At 34.3% G+C, this 17,238-nt stretch overlaps 1 protein-coding gene across 4 annotated transcripts in view; it reads right to left on the bottom strand.

The window, feature by feature from the left end:
- Nucleotides 1-17,238, bottom strand: part of LOC150101606 (kinesin light chain-like) — a 465,700-nt gene that overhangs the window by 220,668 nt on the left and 227,794 nt on the right. For all 4 annotated transcript variants that reach the window (XM_090400088.1, XM_090400087.1, XM_090400086.1 and 1 more), the window contains exon 10: nt 5,052-5,169. In XM_090400088.1, the coding sequence (XP_090256214.1) occupies nt 5,052-5,169 (118 nt within the window). The remainder of the gene's footprint in view (nt 1-5,051; nt 5,170-17,238) is intronic.

The following is a 17,238-nucleotide window of genomic DNA, read 5'->3' as shown; positions in this document are numbered from 1 at the left end:
CATATAAGCTATTTGTTCTTCCATTTCTGCAATGTCACCACATGGATGATATAGTCTTGCAAAGTGCTCACTCAGTAATTCTACTATATCAACTGATTCGGTTACCTCCCTACCATCGGCATTCTTTAAAATCAATCTGCCGTATACATTTTTTCTTTTACTTGCAACATATCGAAAACACTGTTTGGGATTCTCTTTAGCCCGCATGGCTAATGTTCTTTCATAATACTTTTGCTTTTCTTACCACACTTGTTGCCCTTCTGGCCTGGGCTCTATACTGTTCACCTTTCTCCTTAAATTCCCTCCACAGTTGTTTCTTTTTTTTTTTTTCAGCTCAAGCTTAATGGCATTATTCATCCATTTAATCCCTACTTGATTTATTATTAGGACTCTAGGTATACAGTCAGCCATTGCCTCCTGCAAAAACTTCTTAACCACTTCCCATGCACTATCAACATCCAGCCTTTGCAGTTCTACATACCATGGTACTGAACCAATCAAACTCCTAAGCTTGTCATACTTACCAGCCCGATAATTCCACATGTACCATTTCTTAATTGTAAATTCCACAACTCCCAAGTCAAGACCCTATGATCATTCTCACCAATTGGTGGCAATGTGGTCATATTTGTTACAGCCAAATCCTCATATGCAATTACTAGGTGAAGCACTCTCTGACCCCTAGTATTTTCCATTACATGCTGTTGCAGATAGTTGTCCCTTAATAACCACATAAAACCCAATTTCTTCCTCCCATGTGTCCTCTCCTCCCCCCAATCAATGCTACCATAGTTGAAATCTCCCATAATAATTACCCTCCTTCCACTCATTTCTTCTATTTGCTTATCTCCACCATCTTTTCCATCTATTGGTCTATAGCAGCACCCAATTGTATATTTTGTTCTGCTAGCCTCAATCTCACACCAAATGGCCTCAAATGTGCTCTTTTCTCTATCCTGCAATTCAACTTCTATTCTCCTTGGCTGCAGCTTATCAACTATCATCAATAATACTCCTCCCCACATTTTATTCTCCCTGTCATTCCTGAACACACTATACCCCTCACATTCAATCCCACTAGCTATATCATCTTCAGTCAGCCATGTTTCACTAATGCCAATTACCTGTGGTCTGGAAGTGCCAACCAAGGCCAAAAATTCTTCCTTCTTGTTCCTAATACTCCTAGCATTAGTATACATGAATTGCAGACCCCCCTTTAGCCCCATCCCTACCTTGATGCCTTATACTAACTATCCCATTCTGATTTGTTGTCCTTATTCGCTCGGGCATATTATACTCATTCATACACTCAACTGTCTCCCTAAGGTCTGCATATCTACTTCCCCACCTCCTTAATAAATCTAGTTTCCCTGATTCTGCACATCCACTTCATTCAACAACACTTTTTCAAGTCTCCTTACACCGAATCCATTCAAATGCAAACCATCCATCTTATATAGATCCTTTCGCGCATCAAACTCACTCCACACGTCCACAAATTCCACACCACTCGTCATGCATAACCCATGCATAAAGTCATTTGCAATTATGGCCCTCCTTCTAAACTCTTCAGTGTCATACCGTGGAAAAGACTAATCATCCTAACTCTCTCACTCTTTTCTTTTGCTACCTCAAACAATTCATTCAGGTCCTCTATCATTTCCATTTTATCTCCTTTCAAATCATTCGTACCTGCCACCACTATCATTTCTGTCGCCCTTTGCTTTTGCTCCCTAATAGACTCACTTACGTCCTTAATGGTCACACCAGGTTGGTACAATTTTGTCAAATTCTCTATCACACCTCGTACTAACAAATCCCCATACAGCACTCACTCCTTCATTTTGTTTACATTCACAATCATACTCTTATTTTTCCTATCATACTTTTTTTTATTGGCTGGTACACTTGGTAGACATTTGTGCATACGCTCCAGCTGCCGCTTTGCTCTATGTATTGCTCCACTCAACAGCACGATCTCACTCATTGCATCTATCTCATCTTTTTTATTATCTATTAAATAGTTAATTTGCTCTGTATTAATACCTTCATTCACACTTTCTACATTCACACCTCTCTGGTACAACCTCGCAATTTCTTACCATATTGCTATTTTCTACATTCTGAAATTTGACAAAAATATCACACTCGCGACCTGAAATACACTTTAATTCCTCATTTTCCGTACATTTTCTACACAAATTCACTCCATTACCATCATCTAACCATACTCCAACTGCTATATTAAAGGAATGTGCAGAAGAGTGTTGTGCCCTTGACTTGGTTGTTCAACAGAAGTCTGACAACAGGAGCCATCCCAGAAGAGTGGAAAGAAGGAAAAATAGTGCCCCTGCATAAGGGAGAATCCAAGTCAGTAGTGTCAAACTAGAGGCCAGTGTATATATATCAGAGGCAAATAACTAAGACTGTCTCAGGACTCTGGAATATTAGATATGAGAACATATTGAGGGAATGTGGTCTTCAGAGCTTGGCAGATATGAGGAGGGATGATATGATTGAGACAGTGAGAGGAGCCTATCAAACAGATACAAGGAAATTATTGCATAGGATAATAGGTGATGTAAGAACTAGAGGTCATTCCTGGAGGCTGTACAAGGGTCATGTGAGTAAAGAGGTGATAAAGAGATTTTCTTCGTGTGATCACGAGGGTCATGTGAGTAAAGAGGTGAAAAATATATTTTTTGCTTGGCAGGTGGTGAGCGAATGGAATGTCTTGCCAGAATGGATAGTAAGTGCTCCAACAATGAATGTGTTCAAAGCAAGGTATGTCTTTAATATGTTCTGGCATGTAAATCTCTCTCTCTCTCTCTCTCTCTCTGGATTGTCTTGTTTATCCTACATAACATATGCAGCATGACTAGTGAATTTTATAAACTCTGGTTAATTAAGAGTAGATGCAGGTATTTAGGAGCATATAAAAATCTTGAGATCTTGCATACTGAGATAAAAACTACTTTTAAATCATGCCTATTTTGTCACTGACAAAATTTCTGAAATTTTGTCTGGTACATGTTTTAGATATAAGCAAGGGTTACTAGAACTTGTTTATTTGTTGTTGTTGTGTTTGGGGTACAAATTCTTGATCGTCTATTACCTATATCTATTTTGAAATAGTATGGCTGAGTTTTTTAAGTTCATTATTCCCTCTTCTGTATAAGTTGCTAGAGATGTTCTATTGTAGATGTTAGAGATTCGCATCTGTCATATCTAATAGCAAAAAAGCAGCAACCTTTATAAAATCAGTTCCTATTTTATTGAAAAAATGGAAGAATTCATGATCTTCTGGCAAGCCTAGATGTCACAAATCTGTTTACAGATGTCTGCAGAGAGGAAACTTTAGAATTGGTTAATTTTTTTTTTTTCCACCAGATGCCATCCAACTATTTAAATGTTGCATAGAAAATGTGTTCTTTCCATTTTTAAGAAAAATTATATGAACAAAAACAAGGTCTCATCATAGGCACTGCTTCTAGCTAATTTATTTATAGAATCATTAAAAAAAATAAGGAAAAAAACACATAGAAAACTACTATCATAAACCCAGAATTTTGCTTTGTGGATGATATATTCATCATTCGGCCAGGTTCAATGGAACTAAAAGAATTCACAAACTACTTAAACAGCCTACACACTTTTTCAATAATTTGTACAAGATGATCAAGATTTTGCCACTCCTCTCCCCTCCTCCGAGACAAGAAAAGATAACCAATAAGTCTAGTAACCCTTCCTTATATGCAACATGTAACAGACAAAATTTCTGAAATATTTCAATAATCTTCTCTTCTTTCCTTCATATATTAGGCCTAGTGTGCTGTTACAAGGCTATCCTTAGCCCTTCTAAGCCACACCTGTCCTGAGAATAAGGTGTGTCCTATGTCTGTAGATGTGTGTTCACGGGGCCGATTTGCCTGCTTGTGGGAGGAAAACCCCAGATAAACTGAGGAGAAAAGCCCTGCAGTCCACGCCCAAGACCGGCTAATTTGGCTATGTCTAAGAAAGATCATTAAGCTCCTCACGTTGGTGACGGGAATTGAACCCAGGGAACTCCTTTCCCAGACATATGGTTTTGAAGCGCATAGCCACTCGGCTAACCGCACGGACACTATTTCGATAATGCGACAGAAAAGTAGTTTTCATCCCATCATGCAAGATCTCAAGATTTTTATATGCTCCTAAACCATCTATCCTTAATTAACTAGTTTATAAACTCACTGGTCATGATGCATATGTTACATTAAATAACAAGACAATCCAGAGAGAGAGAGATTTACATGTCAGAATATATTAAGATATGGAAAAGAAAACATAAATTTGGAAAAGCCAATCATATTACCAACAAAGATCCTGAATTATGGCAAAACAGAAATGCTGTATGTGGACAATAACTGCTTTATCAGAAAATTCAAGGACACTTCAGCAATGTTATGCACACCTACTCACTGCAATAAAAGCAAATGCATCTTGCATCAATGATGATATTCATCCATCAAGAATCTATACACACAGTTGTCATAATGCACATTAAGTTTTGAAAGGTGACAATGCCAGCTATGGTAATCTACCGTATACTGTAACGAAGCTTCAAAACAATGATCCTTCAATGTTCCAACTGACTTCTCTGTAGAACATCATGTAATAGTACTTCAATTATCTGAACTAGCTGTTCTGATAATTGAACAGTCAGATAGATTACTGTGATACATATGCCATCACATATCTATTGTTAAAACAGTTTTCACCCATCAATTCCATTTCAACTTTGATAATACAGTAAAGGTCTCTTGTTTAACTGACATCTAACACTTTCCCAAAGAAGTATACAAAAAAGTATATGAAACTAGAAGCAAAGTGTAAAACTAATAAAGTTTTATCTTAGAACTGTGTGCTCTTTATACTGAAACTCCCAATAATTTCAATCACAGAAATCTCAGAAGGTCAAAATAATTTATTCTTATATGCTTAATAATTTTTTCCTTAAGATTTAATAAGCAACAAGATCATACTCAGTTCTAACATTACGTGAAGCTCACCTATCAACTTTAGCTGCTTTGTGCCAGCCACCATACTCCCCATAAGGTGAATTATCCTTGTGTTCATTTTTATTCTCTTCTCTTTCTTCTGCTACCTGCCATATTGGTTTGTTATTACCTGCAACAAAATTTTCAAATTATGAATAATGATATATTATATTTTTATAATAATTAACACATGTATAGAAAATTGAATTTAACTCCAATATAATTCACCCTATGTTACAATGGCATTGTCAGGAAGAGAAAATCCATCAACACTGAAAACACAAATCACATGACGTGTTTACTTGCTTATGTCTTGGTCACAGCCAGCTGAGTTAACAAGAGAATGCATTATTAGAGTTCATAGGGAAACAATGGATAGCTTTTGTAATTCAGAAACAAGATTACATAACATTTATTATTACAAATATATATATATACAGTTGATGGTGATTACTTCCCAAAACTTTGTGACTGGCATGCAATCAGTGGTTAAAATTTGAATTATGTGGTCAAGTTTTACAAGTTTCAAGAAACACACACTCTTAAATGTACTGGAATGAAGAATTTTGGTTTGATTCCAAAGAGCATGGCATAGTAAGCAAGGCCAGAATTTGATGCAGTTCTGATGTTCCTTGATTCTAATCTTAGAAGAATGGCTCATCTATCCAAATAACAAAATAAACATGAGCAGGAGGACTTGGTAGACACAAGGCAAAGAAAAAATTGGTACATTATCTTTGGCAGATGATAGAAAAGAAGATAGTTCCCCAGTTGTTTGGAAGGTGGTGGTGTATAGATTATACTTGCAAAGAACCCATGTTCTTTTTACATGACAATGTAGTCTGCTTGAACAATAATATCAACTGATAATTTTCTGGACGGTAGCCTCATTATATCCATTAGTAGTCAATGTGATCTTTGTTTTATTTAATCCTTCCAAAAAAGGGAGTCAAAAGAAAGATTGCGCAAGCTCTGTGCATAACAGTTTTATACCTGTCTTCTCTGATGGGTGCATGTCTTCATTGGCAGATACATCCATCCTTCTTCATACTATGTAAAAAAAGTGTACACTGATCATAATACTCATTACTGAATAAAAGAAAATTCTTCTTAGAAAACAAAAAACAGAATGTAAATAAAAAAAATAAAATAAATATATATAGTGCACAACAAATAGTAAAGGGAATGGTTACTTAACACCTCAATAACCAATATGCAATTCATGCGATGCCTAGATGTGTCATCTGATCAACATTATTAGTTCAATGGATATGCCTTCTCTACATCCATCTAACATGTGCAGGTACTGTTTATTATTGGTTTGTTATTTATATTTCACAAACAAATTTCTCTCTCCTCAATTTTAATGTCCATAATAAATACATACATTCACGTCTATAGATTAACGGATAATACGTAATTTGTTCTGCTCCACAGTGGCTTATTAAACATAAACACTGCAAAGGATGTTCGCATATTTATCCCTTTTGGTAATTTAAATACACCAATCATATACAGGTTTCTTCTAAACTACTAGTTTCTAATTTATTTTGAAACAAACATATTCTTTTCTTCCCTCTATGGTTTCAATCAAAGCACACACACACACATGCAACATGATTTGTGGCAAACGTGTGGGAAGGCTTATGTGTTCGTCATCGTTTCTGTGTTCTCATCTATACCATTAAATTAATCAATATGATTTGTGGCATGACTGCCCAATATGCAATCAGAAAGTATGAGACAAATTTTCATGTCCTATCCCAAGATCAAGTACAGCACAAGATGATTTGTTCCTGTCCAGTGTTAACATATTGAGAACATCAATCTACCCCAAAAGTCATGAAATCAAATAGAGCAGTGAAATTGTTCAAAAGAACACCAAGTTCCCATGATTTATCAGACTGATGCACAAAATAAAAATTAAAAACTGCCTATATTAATTTATTTAATTAAGATGACTAATGAATATTAAATTAAGCTAAGTAATTAATATAGGGTGTCAGTCAAGAGTCAAAGCTAGATAATTAGAAAGAGACCTCCCAGTTATCTAGCTTAGAAAACCCACTGGTTTTCTAAATCAGAAAACCAACTGGGGATTCTGATGTAGTGTCCCAACGTCACCTTTACATGGTATGTCCTGTTAGTAGCTATCCACATGGATACTTAATGAACAAGGATGGACTGGCAACTTGGAACTTAGCCAGCCAAACTGCATTCTGTATTGACTTGAAATGAAACACAAAGTAATGGTAGAACATGTGAAATATCATAGCAACAAGATCTTCTCCACTTAAACAAGTCGTCCCCCCCCCCATCCACTTGTTCTTCAAATTAAGAACCAAACCTTGAAGTATTATTGATAATTCTGGAGAAAGCACTGATTGATTCATCTAGAAACAGATATGGTCAGTGCTCTGCAAAGAATACAAACTTCAAACATCATGGTAGTCTCACATAGCTAAAAAGGAAGTCCTAAAATAAGAAGATAAAACACAAACTTCCTAGCAAGTAATTCAGCAGATGCCCTGAGATAACAGAGAAAAAAATGTAAGAAACTAAGCTATGTGTAAAAGTATTTAAACTTGATCACGAGAAGACTTTGGTAAGAAAAAAAAGAAAGTAAAATATTATGAAGGTAACAAAATGTTCTGGAAGATACTGAAAAAAGCTTAGACACAGAGAAAAGAGTAAACTACAAGGAATTAGAGTGAAAAAGGTGGCCTAAAATAAGGATTAAGGAAATTCTGTTTCTGAATGTGGGGAGTAATTATTTCAAAATGATGGTTAAATGAAACAAGAAGTGAGAGAACAATGGCAGGAAATAATCAAATAAAAATTTTACAGTATCCATAGCATAATTCAGAAGGCATAGTCTGAAAGTCGAATTCTGGATAATTGGAATACGGCTCTTATCTATAAAAAGATAAGTAAAACTAAATGTAAGAATTACAAAAGGAATTTATTTGCTAGGTGCATTAAGCAAGATTTATGCAACTATGGTTGAAAAGAGGTTTAAAAAAAGATATGAAAAAAAAAAATTTTGCAAGAAATAAGCTGAGTTCAAGGCCAAAACAAGATAAAATTTTCATTTTATGATTGTTGATTGAAAATTGTTCAAAATATAACAAGAATTTATACTTAAGTTTTGCAGATCTGGAGAACGCATATCATAAGGTGCCAAGAGATAATCTATATTTAAGTTGTAAGGAGTTAAAATTGTAGGTACAGGAAAAATGGTTGATGTAAAATCTATAACACAAGGGTTCAGAATATCTCTACTGCTATTCACCATCTGTATGGATTACTTTAAATTAAAGTTGCCACAAAATTATATTCTTGTTTAATCTTTTTTACACAATTATATGGATCACATTATGAAGTGATATCAAATCTGATATCAGAATTGGAAATATTAAACAACTCTTTGCTTTATGCAGATGATTTATACTCTTAAATAAATCCAGAGCAAAGCTTTAGGATTCTTTAACTCAATTAAATAACTGCTCTAACAATATATTTACAATGAAAATCAGCAGTAAAAAGACAAACCATGACTCTATAGGCAGGCCCATGGAAAACATCAAATGCAATTTAAACAGAATGCAAATGATGTTTTCCATATTCCCCATAGAACAAGTGAAATATTTTGCTACATTTGTCAAAGATGGCAAATTTGATATGAATGTAGAAAATAGAATAAACAAAACTTGTAAAAATTCAGCTGAATAAATTTATTTACAATAAGAGAAATTAGCCCAAACACTAAACTAACAATACAAAACGCAGTTTTCAAACCAATTACAACCTATGGATGTGACAGCTAGAAATAAAGGCTGATTTTATATGCTAGAAACCACAAATATGAGTTTAGAGAAAAATTAATCGAGTGAACAGATCTTATTAGAATGATATGAATGATATTATGAAGTGGGTGATGCCAAGAACCCCAAACTCAAAATTAATCTACTATTTATAGTCACCACAAATAGAAGATTAATTTTGAAGAAAATGGTTGGTAGAAGTCAATAATAACAAACATAATCATGTAATACTATCACAATATCCTATACACCACCCACTGTATATGCTGGAACTTAATGTTGATTTAATAAGGTAGTGTGTATTAATAAAAACAAAAAATCATAACTTATAGGAATAAGTTATGATTATTCCTATAATAACTTTAAAAAAAAATGTATATATATATACACACATACACACACAAATGCATCACTGGCATATCACACGACAGCACACCCAACCTAAATGGGTGTGCTGTCGTGTGACTTATGCAACCCAGGTAAAAAAATTCATGCCAATTTGAATGTACGATTGCATTTTTATTGATGTATGAAAGTTTTAAGAGTGCACAGCACATCAGCGCATTAATAGGTCCAATGCAATTAATTGTAGAATAAATTTGAATACTTTATCAATTAATTTCATTTTGAACATGAAAAACACAAGTGTCAAATGAACAATAGCTATGCTTCACGCATGCTGTTTATGAGAAGTGCAAAGGGTTTACACTTTGGTGAGATTAGATTATCATTGGCAAATACTAGAGAGAGAGATATGAATAATTTGAATTTTGATACGTTTTTAAATACAGCCATATAATATGCACAGAAATCAGAAAAAGCACTTGGAAAATTATTATTTTTCCAGATTGAATCAAAGAAAGGCTGAAATAACTAGTTTTACTCATTTATACACCAGTTCCAACCTCCTTCGACTATAATCATACAATACACAAAAGCTCTGGCAGAAAGCAGGACATTTAGTAGATCGTCAACACTGTTTTCCATTGTAAATATGGCTAAAAAGTTCTAAATTATTTATAGAAAATTACTTGTCTATGCTGGTGTCCTAAACAAGTCAGTTTAGACTTTCATGCAAGATGAAACTCAGAAAACAAAAACAGCAACAAGACAAATGACAACATTCAATTGGATTGGTTGACACAATAACCAATAGCAATCACCAATTTCTGGATACCAAACTCAAAAAATGTGCTTTTGCATTATGAGAAAATAACAAGGATAGTGAGGGAGCTTGCTCCACCTTTGCTTCAAGTTGCCTTGGCGTTGTACTACCAGGTGGTCACTTACGCTTAGATTTGCCGATAGTTCTTTGGCATGAAACTCTTAGATTGTAGCTTTCGATCTTAGAGTTTCGCATACTGGCTGTAAAATAATAAGGGATTTTTATCCCCTTAATTTAATTAACTTTGCCATTACCAAATTTTGTCAACATTGGTACAACTCGAGTTATAGTGAACGTAACAGAGGCAGTGCCTGTATTGTGGTTCATATGATCACTTAGGTGGCAATTATCCCAAGGCTAAATGTTTTAACTGTATGGAAATATCGCTAATCAGTGTGTCAAACCCTGTCAGAAATGTGAAATTTCTGAACATCTCATTACTACCTGTCCTTTTTAAATCTTTCAGCAAAAGAGTGGGAGCACCAGTAGAACCAATTAAAACGTATATATCAGAGAGGCATAAAGTAGAGTTCCTGAATCTTCTAATGAAGACTAATAAAGATGGCACTTTCAAATAAACTATACTTGGCAAAATAACAAAATGTGTGTGACAAAATCAGGCAGAAATTATCTTCAAAATTCCAGAACTGCAGCAGCCACTTTTCCAGTCAAATAAGAATGAAACAATATTAGTTGTAATTAATGATAATGAATCTAGTATAACAACTGAACAGATACAATACCGATTGCAAACAAATGAAATTGTTATATAAGGAGAGACCAGAGAAAAAACAGAAAGCAAGTAAAACATCCAAGAATGTAATATGAAGACAAGATCATCAAAAAGAAAAGATGAATTACTAAAAAAATTAAAAGACAAAATGAAAAAAAAAAAAAAAAGAAAGAATGAAAACCTAAAGGAGAAGAAATGATAAAAAAACGTAAAGATGGAGAAGGTTGTGGATCATCAAATGGCAGGTTCAGAAGAGTTTCTGAACTATGAGGGACCATTTTGTGCTAATAAGGGAAAGCAAAAGATGCAATTAAAGAAAAAAATAATAAAGTTTACTGATGCAGAGTTTTCTCAGTACAACTATCATCTACATGAAAAGAAAATAACCAGCTTCTAAATCAAGAATGGTAGCCATGAAAGTGTAGAGAACTAGAAAAGAGTTTACAAGAAGCAGGCTATGGAATTGCTCCTTCACAGACTGAAGACCACATCAAGTTCAAACAAATTTAGAAGTTAAAGACTTATCAGTGACACTTCACTAATCATATCTAGCTTCTGCATTGTCTCATTAAAAGGATTCCACAGTCAAGTTAAATATGAAGCTGTATGGAAATGTATGCTATGCCAAAATATCAGGTTTTTCTTTCTCCAAGAAACACTTTTTGCAGATACAAGATATAAAAACTTTAACAGATAAATATCCACTTCTTTCTTATTTCAGCTTTGGAAGATTTAATAGGCCAAGAATATGGATTCTTATTTCCCTCCATCCCAACCTTCCTGGGATCATTCTGTAATATCTAAAGGGATGCAGAACAGAGAATCCTGACAATAGCCTAGAAATACCGTGGATGTGTAATAAGGTTTATAAATGTTTATGCTCCATCCAATGGAACAATTAGAATAAAATTCTTCAAAGAATTGCAGCCATATTTATACAGCACACACTACATCGTAGTAGCTGTTGATTGGAATTGTATTGAAAACCCCACATTAGATAAAACAGGAGGAAACCCCAGAATCGGAAAAGTAGAAAAATGGGAATTTTTCCAATATTTCAACTAACATAACACATGGAGGATTCACAATCCTAATCTCCATGCTTACACATACATGAATCAAAGCACACACACACACACACACACACACACACACATATATACACACACACACAGTAAAACCCCATTTTTACATTTTCCTGCCATTTACGTCATTTTCCGTTGGTCCCGTCTTAAGGCCTATTCTTACGATATATTGTTTTCCTGCCATTAAAAACTTGATATGGGCATTATTTCCCATGATTTGCGTTTTCTTCTCAGGTGGCAATACTGATTTTCGAATCGATTTCTACAGAAATCTGTGCATTTCTGTTCCCAGATGGTGTTGCTTTTGGCTGTAGTTTCGTTTCCACCATCATGGTGACGTGCACGCTTGCAGCAGTAATGTAGTGATGAGCGATACTGTGATTTTTCAATCACAGTACGAAGAAAAATCACAGTACCAATTGATATTGCAGAATTTCTGCTATGTAATTTAGAGCGTGAAAGTTGCTTTCAAGTTGCGTGGTGGATTATCCATGTTAGTAACATGGATAAAAAAGACAGAAAATGTATTTCGGTAGAAGAAAAGATAGCAATTCTGCGACATGTAGATTGGCATGCTGGAACATGTGTGCATTTAGCAAAAGATCTTGGACTCTCTGTGTCCATTTTGAACACGATAGTAAAAACAGGTCAAGCATTGAACTCAATCTGGTGCTATGTCAAAAAATAAACGAAAAGCAAAAACAATCAACAATTAAAGATTTTTTTTTAAATAGATAAACGTAAGTAATTGTAAATTTATTTATTTTCAGTTATTAAATTTTGTAATCTAGTATGTAGACTCACATAATAGCAGTAAGTCATCTTTTAGATGACTTTTTTTTTAAATGATTTTTTACATTTCCTGCTATTTACACTTTTTTCCATCAGTCCCCTGAAAAGTGTAAAAAAAGGGTTTTACTGTATATATATTTGATCAGAATGGGTACTCATCCTGATCAAATATATATCTTCTTCCCTTAAGTGGAGTAATTTAGATAAAACATCTTGGCATCAAATTCAGTTCTACTTAAATTTTGCTGCATGGAACGAGTAGGGATCACTTCCAGAACATGGAGATTTCACCAAATTTCTCACTAATCTTTTTGACCAAACTCCAGACTCTCTGTTCAAACTAGAATAATGTTATCTGAAACTGGAATATATGGTTAAAATTCAAAGAAGGCAGTAAAACAGAATATGATTGAATGGGGAAAGGAACAGGCTTTCCTCAAAAGATAAAAAAAGTTGAAAGACCTGTATAAGGAGAGAAGCTGGGTGACAGCAAACCAATGAAATGGTATTGAATGCAGTAACATCATTAGAAACATCAACATATAAGTGGAAAGGAAGAAACAAGTGGAAGAAATTTTAAAATAAGAAGACAGCAGCACTTAGCAGATAACTCCTCAGCTGCATTCTTCAACAGACAATTCACCAAATTCCTCAAAGAAAGGACTATCACCCAAATCTGCATGGGGGGGGGGGGGGGGTAAAGACATATCCACCATTCAAGACATCCTTGACTTTTTCAAAAACACTATAAAAATCTATTTGAAGATAATAGTACTGTGGAAAATTATAACTCTTGGATCATTAAAGGCTTTCTTATTCATATCCAAGATAGACTCGACAGACCCATTACAGCATCTGAAGTTACTACAGCCTATAAAGAATGCCAGACAAAGAAATCCCCAGAACCTGATGGTCTAAGGCAGTGTTTCTCAAAGTGGGGTACGTGAAGGGTCTTCAGGGAGTACGTGGCAATTTTCGGCTTTGCATCATTAATGCATGGAATCACTATTAAGAAAAAAAGAATGATTTTTTTTCTTAATAATGTATCATTTATTGAGGAAGATAACATTTAAATGTATATCTTCCCCAATAAATGATATATTATGTATTAATTTTCCTACTCAAATTGTGAGTTACTATCGCCTTCTTCAACAGCCACTATACTGCAGATGCAAGAAACACAAGTAGTTTTATTGTATCACTGAATAAGGTACAGAGACATTTGTTGTCTGTGCAATATATTTCTCCACAAATAGTGAAATTAGATATTAGCGCAACTGGGATAAAAACGCCACTAATGAATCACATGTCCCCCTCCCACAGAAACTGCTGTGGGGGGAGGGGGGTGTTTTGCTTGACACCCCCTCCCCTCCATTGTGAAAGGTGTTAAAACTAAGAAATATATAGTGAATGCATTTCAGATATTATGGAATTCGGTTCAAGAGACTTAGCATTTCAACTTAATTGTTGGTTTGCTTTTGTCTTTGGGTCGCACGATCTTTTGTTAATTCTGTACCAATAATATGCTCATCTTCATAGCTGCTCTATCTCTATTGGACTACTGTCTGTTTCATACCCTGCTTTCACTTCGTATTAATCATTTGTGAAGGATTGTTCATTACTGGTAATTTTTGCTTGAAATAATGAGAAAGGAGAGAACGCTATTTGGGTAGATGACTTTTAAGATGCACACAAGGAAACAGCTCTCGAGGTCGGAAGTAGTGATAGAAAACAGGAGCTTCTTGGTAAGTCATACCCATTTTCAGTTTTTTTCTGAAAACATTAACAAAAATCCCTACATATATCTCACACCCTGATTTTTTTTTTTTTTTTTTTGCTTTAATTTTTGGAAAAAAGGGTGAGTTACATTAGAGTAAATATGGTAATTTTTTTAGCTTTCAAATTCTTAAGAATGGATCATTGATTAAAGATTGGATTTATAAAATACACAAAAGAGAGCAATATAGCAGATACAAGTAGAAAGATGTAAGCAACAAGAAATGTTGATATTGTATCTGGATCAAATGAAATTGATAAGGGTATGTCATCTGACATCTCTAAAGAACCAACTAGGAAGAAGATGAAAAAAACTTAAGTGTGATAGGAATTACTTGAAATGTGGATTTTCATAGACGGGAAATGAAGAGGAACTTATTCCATAACGTATCATTTGTGGCGAAACTTTAAAAAATGAAAGCATGAAACCATCTAATATAAATCACCATTCTGAATCAAAATAATGATTACAAGGCAAACCTGTAGAATTGTTTCAAAATAAACTAAAAAATTTAAAAGAATCTCAAAATATGAAGTCGATCGTGTCAGGAGGTGAAAATATGAAGGCTTTAGAAGCTTAGTATCGTCTGTCGCTATTGATAGCAAAAAGTGATGCAGCAGAAACTATTGGTGAAACTTTGGTCAAGCCTGCAGCAAAAATAATAGCAGAAATTATGATAGATAATGCAAAAAGTCTTTTGATCGGATTTGCCTTTCAAATAGTACTGTTCATCAAAGAATCATTGAAATGGCTGAAAAGATAAAACAAACATTGTTATCCAATATACATAAAAGTCGTTATTATGCGTTGCAAGTCGATGAAACCACCCACATTAAATTTTGCAAATTTGTAATGTGGGTAGTTTCTAGTGTTTGTTAGATCAAAAACTTCATGACGACCATTTTTATTGCCAACCCTTGCCAGAACATACAAAAGGAGAAAAAATATTCAACAATATAAATACATTTATGGATCAAAATAAGCTTGATTAGAAAAGCTGTGTTGGAATAAGCACAGATGGAGTGTGCTTATTCCAAACGAAATCCATGGTTGGATCTAAAAAAAGGGCTTGTTTCGAGGATTCAAATTGGTGCACAAAATGCAAAGGCGACACACTGCTGCATACACAGAAGGCTTTGGTTACACATGATCTCTACAGACCTAAGAAAAGTTCTGGAGATGAAGCTCTAAAAATCATAAATCATATTAAAGGCCATCCTCTAAATACCAGACTTTTCTGTCAGCTTTGCAAAGATATGGAAAGTAATCATACACAACTTCTTTTCCATACCACTGTTCGTTGGCTTTCTTGTGGAAAAAGTCCTTACTCGTTTATTTGAACTTCGGAATGAACTGCACGTTTTTCTTGATGAAAAGTTTGAATTGAAAAAACATTTACATAACTGGAAATGGCTCAGTCAAGTAGTATACCTGGCAGATATATTTACTGTATTAAATAATCTTAATTTGTCTTCACAAGGAAAGGAAATTTCTGTATTTCATGTCCAAGATAAAGTGAACGCCACGTTGGCAAAGATGAAGTTATGGCAAAAGTAGGTTGATAATGGAGAATTTGACTCGTTTCCATCTCTTCATAAATTGCTTGCAAGTTCAAATGAATAAATTGATGATAATGTGAAAATTACTATCATCATGCAGCATTTACAAAGCTTACAAATAAATTTAGAAAAGTATTGCCATGAATCGAGTGGATAAGATACCTTTTCAATATCAACAAATCTATGCCAAAGGGTCTGGCGCTAATAGAAGAACAACAACTTTTAGAACTAGCTTCTGATGGTTTTCTAAAAATAAACACAACGAGAATACATTATCATCATTTTGGCTACAAATACAGAATGAATTTCCTGAATTAACAGATAAAACTCTAGGTTCATTTTTCCATTTCCAAGTTCATGTCTGTGCAAAGCTGGAGTTTCGGACCTTGTAGATATTAAGACGAAGCAGAAGAAGAACCACATTACAGATGTCGAACTGCATCTGAGATTGAAATTAACACTACAGACCCAAATTCTGCTGAATTTTTATCCCACCATAAGCAATTTCACTCTTCTCATTGATGATAAATTATTTAAATTATATAAACATTTATAGTATCTTTATAAATTTTATTCTATTAAAAATAAATCATATTTACAATGAAATATACTTATTTATTTATTATTATAATTATTTTGATAAGGGGGTGCTTGGTAATAATGAAAATTTAAGAAGGGGTACATGGATATCTGAAGTTTGAGAAACACTGGTCTAAGGAGAGAACTTTACTGTAAGGCCTAGAATTTTATTCTTCCCATTCTAGTTATGCTGTTTAATTCTTTTTTTCTCCATAGGACACATACCAAGTGAATTTCTAGTAAGCCATACTATCCTTATTCCAGAACCCAATAGAGAACATACCTTAATCAGCTGAAGGCCTATTTTCTATCTAATACTGACTACAAGATATTTTTCCACATTATCAATAGAAGGCTCAAAGTAGTAATGAGATACATAAACAAAAGCACACAGGCGTATAGCGTTCAAGGCTGAGCATTAGAATTTAATCAGTTTCTGCTTTGCAGTCTACTCCACTAGTTAATATGAAAAAGCATACAATGGCAGTGCTTTTGGGAGACCTTACTCAGGCATTTGACAATGGCCAGCATCCTTTTCTGTTCCATATCCTCCAGCAAACTGGTGTGGGGAAAAGGATGCTATCTGTTATTATCAACTGAAGTTAATGGGTTCCTATCAGACCCTGTCAAAATTCTAAAAGGAATTAAGCAAGGTTGCCCTTTTAGTCCATTGCACTTTGCATTG

The sequence above is a fragment of the Typopeltis vanoorti genome, chromosome 11, assembly GCF_054136105.1.
Source record: "Typopeltis vanoorti isolate ZY-2024b chromosome 11, IOZ_Tvanoo_1.0, whole genome shotgun sequence".
NCBI lineage: Eukaryota > Metazoa > Arthropoda > Arachnida > Uropygi > Thelyphonidae > Typopeltis > Typopeltis vanoorti.
This window is presented reverse-complemented; position numbering and strand designations above follow the sequence as displayed.